A 12,285-nucleotide genomic window follows, 5' to 3' on the forward strand; every position below is an offset into this window, starting at 1 on the left:
AAAGCAAAGTGTTTTGTTTGTCTAAGATTTAAAAAGGTTTAAACTTTACAGCACTGACAAAGTTGAACAAAGTGCTGTACAAGTCCCACAACATTAAAAAAAAATATATATATATAATAATAATTATTATTTTTTACTTTGATGTCAAGTAGGGGGCCGCAAAATATCATCCAGCGAGCCGCAATTGGCCCGCGGTGTAGAGGGAGAAGAGAAGGTGTGCTAGGACCGAGCCCTGGGGGACACCCGTCCGCAGGGGGGCCGACAGGGTCCCTCTCCATGACACTTGGTAGGAGCGGTCATTGAGGTATGATGTCAGCCATGTCAGGGGCAGAGCCAGCAAGGGACGCAAGGATCTGATGGTTGACTGTGTCGAAGGCTGCAGATAGATCTAGGAGAATCAGGACAGAGGAGAGGCCCTTTGCTTTTGCTAAGTGAAGTGCCTCTGTGACCGCAATGAGGGTCGTCTCTGTGGAGTGACCAGTCCTGAAGCCTGACTGATCTAGGAGGTCATTCTGTAAGAGATATACACACTGGTGCATACTGGTATACGTGCACATGCACACAGATATACACATGCACACACACGTACAAAAGCACACACACATATACACACATGCATACACACATGCATATACATGCATGCACACATACACCCAGGCACACAGATACACACATGCACACACACCAGCACACACATAGTATACACACATGCACACACACACATGCACACACATACACACACATATATACACATGCACACACATATACACCTGCGCACACACACATATACACATGCTGCACACAGTCCCGGCGCCATGGGCGGGCATTAGGGGGCCGGGCCTGCCCACTGAGTCAGCTGTGCCCACCCTGGTAAAAAAAAAAAAAAAAAAACGTTTTCTTTTTTTTTTTTATCCAAATCCTTAGTCGGGGACAGCCCTAGTGGGCACTGATGTCAACAACAACACTACTGAAGCTAGCACGGCACTCTGTGAGAATTCGTTTTCTACCCTCAAGAACGTCTTTACAGAACATCGCCTTAGTATGCTTCATCGACGCAACTAAGGCCAATTTACACAATGAGTTTAGGCGTCCTTCCCCGCCATGCTCAAGTTGCCGAAGACGCCGTAACTCGTCTTTGATATCAATATTTCAAAAATCTGTGATCGGATTCATATTTCCCATCCGCTGGCCTGAGACCCACCAAAAAGCCCCACTGAACCCTCTAGCGGTTCAAGAGCGCCATCTGGTGGCCGATCGGCGCAATCGCCAAACAGGAAGTTACTTGGACGATGTGCTATTCACCCATATTACTTCCGGGCACTCGGTATATGTCCCGGCACTCTAGCTCGTCACAATACTTAGCGATCCGTTGCCAATAACTCGATAAACAACATGATTTGGACGTATATACCATTATACAACCTGGAAATGGACCGGGTATTCCAACATCCCATAATAGGAAAATGTATACTCCACTCTCATCGCCCAACGGCGCGAGGAAGATACGGTAAGATTCAGCGTTATTTTTCAATGTCTTCTTTTTTTTTTTATCCATTTTTTCTCCCATTTTTCTATATTTTCTCCCATCCCAATTTTCGTATCATCCAATTCAACCCTCCCCTGTCACGAACGCTGTTTCTTGCCTCCCACAAGCCGGCTGCAATGTGGACTAAGTCATACATAGCACAAGTCCCCTCCGGTACTTGAGGTAACAGCAGTCGCATCTTTTCACCTGCGCAGCTCGATCTCTCAGTGTCGAGGAGTAACGCGTGGGAGGCTCACGCTGCCGCCGACACTTCCTGATTCTACTGCGCAGGCGCACCAACCGACTTGTAGGAGTCGCTTGTTCACAACGTTCGATCCCCACCCTTCAGTTTCCCTCCCCGTAATACGGCCAATGTGTATTACTGCGGACGACTATACTAACTGATCTGATGAACATTTGACCCACATTAGATGAATGGTATAACGCTGCCCACGGAATTATAAACACCCCCTCGCCCATCCGGTCAACATCAGATGATGTGTAGTAACTTCCAGAAGTCCGTCCAGTTGGATTTTTTTATATCGCGCCGATTGCTATCAAACTGTATTTGATCATCAATATAATGCATTTGGGGCTATAAATCACGTCTGGAGAAAGCTACAGAAAGAGATGAAAACATACTTATACTTTAGATCATATTTTAGTATGAATATGTGAATGAAAAAGTTTAACGTTCATACACCCTGAACAATACATATAGGACATTGAATGGGCCCTAATAATGGCACTTTAGCAATAGAATTTAAAAAGTTATAGCCCTGCAAAGAAGGGGAACTTATCCATAGACAAATAGAGCTGGCAACCTATGGTATATCATGAATTTAGCCTTAGGCAATCAAAGTGTTAAGAAGGACTTAACAAAAAAGTTCAGGAATGAGTGGAGGGACAGTGTTTTAAGAAGATTTCACTATGTCCCCAAACACCGCTTGCCTCTCTACTTATGATGGTGAGTAGCCTGTGGAGGAATATTGTTTGCTTTTTTATGCACCTTATTTTTGTCAGTTCAGTTCAGTTTGTCAGTGAATTCAGAAGTGTTGAATAAATGGAGACTTTTCAAAGATATAGAATAGAATATAATAGAAATGTATTATCCTGAGGGAAATTTGACACTGCAAATCACTCAACATTAAACATTTAGACAGAACAAGTCACAAATATGAAAACAAAACAAATGGCCTAAGAATAGAATAAAATGAAATAGAATAAAAATAGAATAAAAGATACAGTAAATAAATACAGTAAAAATATACTGAAGTCTACAGTGGGTGTAATATTGCTGTAGTGCTGTTTAAAAAGTAAGAGTCCAGGAAGATGGTAACTGTCACTCTGTGCTCAGTGATGCAGTGAGGCACAGTGATGCATTGTATAGTCTGATGGCTGTCGGAATGAAGGACTTCCTGTGCCGTTCAGTGCTGCATTTAGGTAGTGTGAGCCTATAACATGCTCCTCCTGTCAGCCAAGTCTGTGTATAGTGGGTGGGAGGGGTTTTCCCTGATGGCCTGGAGCTTAGCAAGGTTCCTCCTCTCCGCCACCCTCGCTAGAGTCCAGCTCCACCCCAACCACGCTACTGGCCTTCTTGACCATCTTATCCAGCCTGTTTGTGTCCCCTGCTCTCAGTCCGCTGCCCCAGCAGGTCTGTTATATATAAGTTCAGTCTGTTTTTGTATAAGTGAAAGTTCTTAAGATAGAGAGAAATTAGATTTTTCAATTGCCTCTTTGCTGTTTAGTTCAGCACCGTGGGCAGCGCCAAGCAAGCCACAGCGCCGCTGTCCCAGCTGAAACGTATAAAAGGGAACCTGTGTTGAAAAACCATTGTGCCCCCCCGAGAACATTTTATGCCCCGCCACTAATTTGTTTCTGCAGCCTGGTCTGGCTGCACACACACATATACACATGCACACACATACTGTATATATACATGCACACACATATACACATGCACATATATATAATGCATACACATAGACATGCACACACACACATATCATATACACATGCACACATATATTGTGGCAACCCCAAGCCACCACTGGGCTTAGTGATTGACGGACGCTATGTAACGGCCCAATGGCTGGGCGCTGCCAATATTTGGACGTCCGCTTCCAGACGCTGTCGCTAGAAGGCCATCAAGATCAACTAGCAAATCACGGCGCGGTGCGCCTGTTGAGGAGGGGAAACTTAATGGGGCCCAAGAGCACACTCTCACTCTCTCGTATCAGGGGAGGGAGACAGACCGCGGAGCGGAGACGCCGCCCGGCAGACAGTGTTAACCTGTTCCACCCCAGGTGAAAATCTGCATAAAATGTATACCTAGGTAAATGGAATATTGCTCCACTTCTACAAGGGCTATTTGCATATTCTTGGTATCTAGGAACATCTATGGACCTCAATGAATGTATTCTCAGTGTCAGAAATATTGTGTCTATTACTAGGCTTGCTTACATTGTGATGAAACAAAGGAAAATATGAATTATGATTTTTCTTTTCATCTTTGACAGTGAATAAAACCATGATAATAATGACCAAACTTAAAAAACTGCCACTGAGCTAATTCAGTACCCTCTTGAGATCATGTGTACAAAAGATCTAAGGAAATTAATAAAGGGAAGATGATAAAATTGAAGGTTTTGTATATACAGTACTGAATTCTCCCATCCGGACCAATGCAATTTGAAATATTATTATAGAATATAGAATATATGCTTATACATTACCTTATTATAGCCAATTCGCACATTTATATATATATACATATAGTATCTTTCAAATGGCTGAGTTCAATTTGGATATAGTATCACCAGGCATGCGTAATAAGTAACATATACAGATATTTAATGTAATCGACTGTACTTTTTTATTTCTCCCACAGTGTAATCATTCTGTAACTAATTTCAGATCTAATTATTCCTACATGATTACAATAGTGTGGAGAAACTGACTGCGTTTCAATATTTGTCAAAAACGTTACCTTTTGTAGCTTATTATCGCGAATCATAACAATTATTGATATGATTCCTTCAGAACGCCGAACTTTGAACGTCCATAGCAGACCACAGGAAGTGTAGTTTTGAGAAATTCCACTGGCAGATAGCTGGCGAGGCGATCTTCAAAATGGCCGCAAAAAAACTACAATTCCCATGGTTCAACATTTCCATTTCCGCTTCCGCGTCAAAAACGCGGAAGCGAAATAAAAACTTAAAATGATAAAAACTCACTTTTAACCTATTGCTAAACTATTGCCAACCTAACGTTTTACATTCTACATGTATTTGTGACATAGTAGTGATAATAATACTTGAAAACGTTTGATTTTAAAAACGCAAATTTATTGCATCACTCATAAAAATATTAATATATGATAATAATGTCAAAAAGGGGTCGGTACCGACCCCGTGGGGGGGAACAGGTAGAAGTCAGAAGTTAGAAAATAAAGAAAAGTATTATTTTGGGAAACACAACCCGTCTGTTTGTTGTTTATTATGCCACCCCTACACATGGAATTGCCACAATATATACATGCACACACATACTGTATACAGATGCACACACACATATAGACGTGCACACACATACTGTATACACATGCACAGACACACACATACTGTACATGCAAACATAATTATATATAAATTAAGGCTGTCAAAATGAATGCTTTAACTTTGGAGATTAATTTAAATTATTCAAGGCATTAAAATAAATGTATCTAGATTGATCTATGGAGTGAAAAATCTTCAATCTTAGCGCCGCGGATATAGGAAAGAGGTCTAGCTGAGTCAATGTTGATGGTTTTGTTGAACATTTGTATTTCACAGGAGAGAAACTGTATTCAAAGAAAGCTATTAAAATAGTCTTTGAATCTAAATATACTTTCTTTGTGTTGATTTTACATTAATTCCATGATTTTACTCAAGTAAATATCTGTTACAAGCTTCGGTCTTAAGTAGAAAAATGCTATTTTTAATCTAGATTAATCTAGATTAATTACAGAAAATTGTGAGATTAATTAGTTAAATTTGTTTTTATCTATTGACAGCACTAATATAAATATATGCACACATATATACACATGCACACACACATGCACAGACATATATACACACATACAGATGCAGACATATACAGTACACATGCACACACACATATAACAGGGCTGATATCGTCACCTTTTTGCGCTGTGTTAACTTCGATGCCCCGAGGGAGTTTCTAACCCGGGTCGGCCGCACAGACCTCTATACCAAGAGGTGAACTCACTGCTTTGTAACGTGTCTATGTGTCTTTTAAGGGAGAGAGTGAGTTGAACCCACAGCACCGCTACTCGCCACAGTCACTTCACAACATCTGAAGTCCATCGTGACTGCGCCTCGCGATACCATCCGTTACACATACATATATATACACATGCACACACACATATACACATGCACACATTATATACACATGCACACACACATACACATGCACACACACATATACACATGCACACACACATACTATACACCAGGCACGCGGGAAGTCAGTCAGACTTGGGGGTGCGGTCGGAGTCGGAGATAATTAATGATAATAACGTCGTATTAAATGCATGCGCGAAGCGCATCATTTGTAATTTTCCATTCATTTGAAAGATCAATATTTTACACTACAACAGACAAACTTGAACACCAACATGTGGACAGTTCACACACGAAATGCAGCAGTTTTTTCTCTAATCAGAAGACGATTTATTGTCGATTTAGACGCAAGCGGCAACAACTAGCGTTTGGACTTTCGTTTCGCACACCGCACAGGATCTGTGTGTGTGTGTGTGTGTGTGTGTGTGTGTGTGTGTGTGTGTGTGTGTGTGTGTGTGTGTGTGTGTGTGTGTGTGTGTGTGTGCGTGTGTGTGTGTGTGTGTGTGTGTGTGTGTGTGTGTGTGTGTGTGTGTGTGTGTGTGTGTGTGTGTGTGTGTGTCACTGTCACTGTCACTGTCACAACAACAATCGCCACAGGAGCGATAATAAACACACATTACCTATTCCAAAGACGGTAGAACACCGAAGGTGGTCTTGCGTTCAGGAGTGGTGGAAATAAACTCCTTCATGACAACATGAATGTCCAGTGAGTCCAGAATATCCTGATGCATATGCAGCAAGGCCAGGTTATTATTATTAAAGAAATCAGATATTCGTTTTTGAGACATTTCTTTTCTGAGACACAAGTAAACACACTCTCCACTTTAGTCAGTCCTCCCTCTGCAATTCGTTCCCGCATACAACATCGCCGACAGATATATTCCTTTACTGCGAATTGTCTGAGCGTCCCAAAAACTATTCCAGACCGCTATTTTTTTACCAACGGATTTCCAGTTCCGCGTTGACGCTTCCAGGCCGCGTCTATTCGAATCCCAACTGGTTCATGTGTCGGCTACACGCTGCTTTAATAACACTGCATTATCGAGACAGCGCCCCTATGAGGATCTGGCAATGAATTACAAGAGTAGGGTAAATCTGCAGTGCCGCTCCGCTCTGTGACATTGAGTAGCCTCGGTATTACAATGGAATAAAAGCCAAAACAACCTTGCAGTTGCAGTTACACTCCCCGCCAGCAGGGGGTGCTGGTGCACCCACCGCACCCCCACTTCACTGCTATACACATATACACATGCACACACATACACATGCACATACACATAAACACATGCACACACATATATACACGTGCACACACACACACACATATATACATGCACACACATACACATTCACACACACATATACTGTATACATATATATATATACATGCACACACATACTGTATACAGATGCACACACATATACACGTGCACACACATACACAGACACTCAAGCACACGTTCTTGCTCTCTCGCACACACACACACACAGACACACACACACGCAGGGCTGCTCCATCTGTCTGTCTGCAGTCTACTATGAATGAAACGTGAGGCAGAGAACAGAAATGAGCAGCTACATTTTTGCCCCGGTTCCAGACCTGTGTGCCCCGAGGGGATTGGCTGGCTGGCTGGATGATACATCACCTCCGCCCGAGAGGATTGGCTGGCTGGCTGGCTGGCTGGCTGGCTGGCTGGCTGGCTGGCTGGCTGGCTGGCTGGCTGGCTGGCTGGCTGGCTGGCTGGCTGGCTGGCTGGCTGGCTGGCTGGCTGGCTGGCTGGCTGGCTGGCTGGCTGGCTGGCTGGCTGGCTGGCTGGATGATACATCACCTTCGCTATGAATGACTAACGCCTGGCTGCTGAGGGCGGGCCATGTCAACAAGATGTTTTAGTAAACAGAGTGAGAAAACACCACATGGTCAAAATAATAATAAACAATAACAAAAACTGTACATGGCAGGTAAATAGTGGAGGAGGCTAATTGGATTTGTGAGAAGCCAAGACTGAATGCATAATATTCCAGATGGCTCTGGCATGGATTATGTAAATGGAGAATGTCACTCCATTTAAGAATTCACATGACTCCTGTAGTTTAGGACAGTTCCATGAATTCTTGGTAACTTCAACAACTCTAACCTAAAGCCAGAGATGAGAGAACCCTCCTGTCTTGAAGCTGCCTAGCCTGTCCATGGCGCGTACCGTTCCTGACAGACAGCTAACACTCGCCTCACCGGATCAGCTGATCCCATTCCCACTAGATCACATGATCTCTGTCTGACTGGTCACCTGATCTCTGTCTGACTGGTCACCTGATCTCTGACTGATCACCTGATCTCTGTCTGACTGGTCACCTGATCTCTGTCTGACTGGTCACCTGATCTCTGACTGGTCACCTGATCTCTGACTGATCACCTGATCTCTGTCTGACTGGTCACCTGATCTCTGGCTGGTCACCTGATCTCTGACTGGTCACTTGATCTCTGACTGATCACCTGATCTCTGACTGATCACCTGATCTCTGACTGATCACCTGATCTCTGACTGGTCACCTGATCTCTGACTGATCACCTGATCTCTGGCTGGTCACCTGATCTCTGACTGATCACCTGATCTCTGACTGGTCACCTGATATCTGGCTGGTCACCTGATCTCTGGCTGGTCACCTGATCTCTGACTGGTCACCTGATCTCTGACTGATTACCTGATCTCTGGAATGGACAGTCTGCCACAGTTAAAGGGGTATACCACCCAAATTAAGAATGAAAATTATGTTATTTCCATTGGCCCAGATAAGTTCATATTTGAGAACATGAGCTACTCAGAGCTACCCAGGAACCAGATGATTAATTACTCCAACCTGTGATGTCATCGCTCAGAGCTAACCAGAAACCAGATGAGTTACTCCAACCTGTGATGTCATCGCTCAGAGCTACCCAGAAACCAGATGAGTTACTCCAACCTGTGATGTCATCGGTCAGAGCTACCCAGAAACCAGATGATGAGTTACTCCAACCTGTGATGTCATCGCTCAGAGCTACCTAGAAACCAGATGATGAGTTACTCCAACCTGTGATGGCATCGCTCAGAGCTACCTAGAAACCAGAAGATGAGTTACTCCAACCTGTGATGTCATCGCTCACCCAGAAACCAGATGAGTTACTCCAACCTGTGATGTCATCGCCCACCCAGAAACCAGATGATGAGTTACTCCAACCTGTGATGTCATCACTTTGTTTTTAGACCCAAATTTGCTTCATTCTATAGTAGTGAAACAGAACATCTACCTGTATAATCAGTTCATTATCCTGGTAGTTCTCAGTGTCATCTACTGTATACCATCTCAGTGTCATATCTACCATCTCTCCCAGTTCATTATCCCAGTGTTCTCAGTGTCATATTTACCATATCTCCCAGTTCATTATACTGGGTGTTCTCAGTCTCATATTTACCATCTCTCCCAGTTCATTATCCTGGGTGTTCTCAGTGTCATATTTACCATCTCTCCCAGCTCATTATCCCAGTGTTCTCAGTGTCATATTTACCATCTCTCCCAGTTCATTATCCCAGTGTTCTCAGTGTCATATTTACCATCTCTCCCAGTTCATTATCCCAGTGTTCTCAGTGTCATATTTACCATCTCTCCCAGTTCATTATCCCAGTGTTCTCAGTGTCATATTTACCATATCTCCCAGTTCATTATCCTGTGAGTTCTCAGTGTCATATTTACCATCTCTCTCAGTTCATTATCCTGTGAGTTCTCAGTGTCATCTATCTTCTACTGTATACCATCTCAGTGTCATATTTACCATATCTCCCAGTTCATTATCCCAGTGTTCTCAGTCTCATATTTACCATCTATCCCAGTTCATTATCCTGGGAGTTCTCAGTTTCTCAGAATAAAGGTGTGTAAATTGTAGGTGAAATCAAGTAAATATGATAAAAATGTAAGAAAAAGGTTAACTGTGTACCTTCACTGTCTTCCTCCACCTTTTTTCATTTATATTTTTCAAGATAAACATGATTTATTCCATTCATGTCTTGATTATAATGGACACATTTTTTACAGACATCACATTTTATCACAAAAAACAAATAGTACGTATAAATGATAAATGTGATCTAGCAGAGATAAATGGTGAATAGTAACCATATGCTGTCTAGATTGCTTGTAATTGAGATAAAGTTTACATCTGTTAAGTATTTTTACATGAATTGTTATGGCTTTATTGTTTTATAATAACTGGGTAAATAACAAACACCACACAAGGGTTAAACTAATACACCAAAGATCCAAGGTCACACAAAACACAAACATGTATAAAAGAGTTCTTTATTTCTAATAAACATGAATACACGTGAGCAATTAAGGTTTCTTTTATAATCCATGTTTAAAACATTCTTGCAAACCACTGCACAAAGGAGGCCTTGCTATACCGTAGGTCAGTAGACGAGAGACGGTTTGTTCTAAGTTACTGTTGCAGCTGCTTTAGTGAAACTATTAATACATCTGAGTTAACATCAACGACAACAAAACAGAACAACACAGTCGGGGGAGGGGGGTCGGGGGGGCACAAAACTCAACATCACACACACGAAAACTTGTACAACTCTGAAAAGTACTTTTTAGACACACAAAGGACACATACATTGTATGTGTTAAATAATCGTTTTTGTTCGTCAGGACATAAAAAGCTAACTACATCATTCACAGATTCAGCAGTCTGTTTTAAATACCTCATTTCTACAAAGTGAATTTACATTTTTCTTTTTTTTTCTTTTTAAAGTACAAAGTGCAAATACTATGGTTTCCATATCACCGATTGGTGAGGGCAGACTCTCCGAGGGGAGCGGGGATCTCTGTCGTCGGCTTAGCCTTGCTTCTTTGATGGACTCTGGTGAGAAGATGAATATCATTTCATTGTCAATGTACACAAGGATATCCCTCCTAGTTCCATTACAAGCTAACCAACTAGGGGCTAGATCCACAAAGAATGGATTGCACGGAGCAAGTTGCACCCTTACTTACATTTCATTATGAATTGAAAATGGGGGACCCTGATGTAAACAAGACTAAAGTCTTTCTCTGGTCTGCATCCCCTTAACAATTGTGTGTATTGAGCCGTACTGTATTGTACCCATTCTGCAATCTGTTAATAAAGTTTTCATTCATTCATTCATTCATTCATCTGATCTGTGAACATGACACGGTAGTCATTCTAATCTGCCCTCTGCTCGGCCCTTCTGATCACAACCTCCCACCCGTCTCCCCTGTGTGGATGATAAGATGGAGGGATGATATGACATCTTCCTTTATCCTATTCAACCTAAAGTTGAATCTAAAATATGTTTCTGACAACTACTGTAGTATGAACAAGTTTGATAGTACAGCATATGATACTTACACTAACCGTATGTTCTATAATGCCTCGGCCAGCCTATATTTAAGTAAATTATATTGTTTACACTGTTTATTCTTCTCGTATTTTTATATTCAGAGTTACATATATTGTCTATACTGTTTATTTTTCCTCATCTTTTTATATTCAGATACAATTGTATTGCCTACATTTAGGTCTTTCTACTATTACCCTGCCCGTACCGGTACCCCCCCCCCCCCCCCCCCCCTCCCACCATGCTGCTATGACGCCCAAATTTCCCCAAGGGGATCAATAAAGGAATATCTCATCTTATCTCCTACAATCCCATGTAAGCACACCATTGTTTGGCACGCTGGTGCTCTGGTGCGACACCTAGTGTGTTCAATCAATCACTGTGCAGATTGATTGATTGAATGAACGTTTTATTAACAGATTGCAGAATGGGTACAATACAGTACGGCTCAATACACACAATTGTTAAGGGGATGCAGACCAGAGAAAGACTTTCGTCTTGTTTACATCAGGGTCCCCCATTTTCCATTCATAATGAATTGTAAGTAAGGGTGCAACTTGCTCCGTGCAATCCATTCTTTGTGGATCTAGCCCGAGGAGTACAATAGTTTAAATCAAGAGAGCTACAAACTAACCACCTACAGTAGCATGGCCGTAGCCAGCTATGAGGTCACCGAGGTCTGGTACTGACTGACACTGGGCTGGCCCAATCACATCTCTTACTAAGCACCTCCCCGCCAGTCATGCAGGTACATGACTGAGAGGGGGGCTGGTACATGACTGAGATGGGGGCTGTGGTACATGACTGAGAGGGGGCTGTGGTACATGACTGAGAGGGGGCTGGTACATGACTCAGATGGGGCTGTGGTACATTACTGAGAGGGGGCTGTGGTACATGACTGAGATGGGGCTGTTGTACATGACTGAGAGGGGGCTGTGGTACATGACTGAGAGGGGGCTGG

The 12,285-nt window shown here is 42.6% G+C and overlaps 1 protein-coding gene across 1 annotated transcript in view; it reads right to left on the bottom strand.

The window, feature by feature from the left end:
- Window positions 1-10,298: 10,298 nt before the first annotated feature.
- The window catches only part of smoc2 (SPARC related modular calcium binding 2), a gene marked incomplete at its 5' end in the record, with an annotated part of 121,479 nt that continues 119,492 nt past the window's right edge, over window positions 10,299-12,285 (bottom strand). The window contains one exon of the mRNA XM_084321847.1: window positions 10,299-10,825. Within this exon, the coding sequence (XP_084177973.1) occupies window positions 10,802-10,825 (24 nt within the window). The 3' untranslated portion in view covers window positions 10,299-10,801. The remainder of the gene's footprint in view (window positions 10,826-12,285) is intronic.

This window comes from Notolepis coatsorum (genome assembly GCF_963971535.1).
Source record: "Notolepis coatsorum genome assembly, chromosome: 9".
NCBI lineage: Eukaryota > Metazoa > Chordata > Actinopteri > Aulopiformes > Paralepididae > Notolepis > Notolepis coatsorum.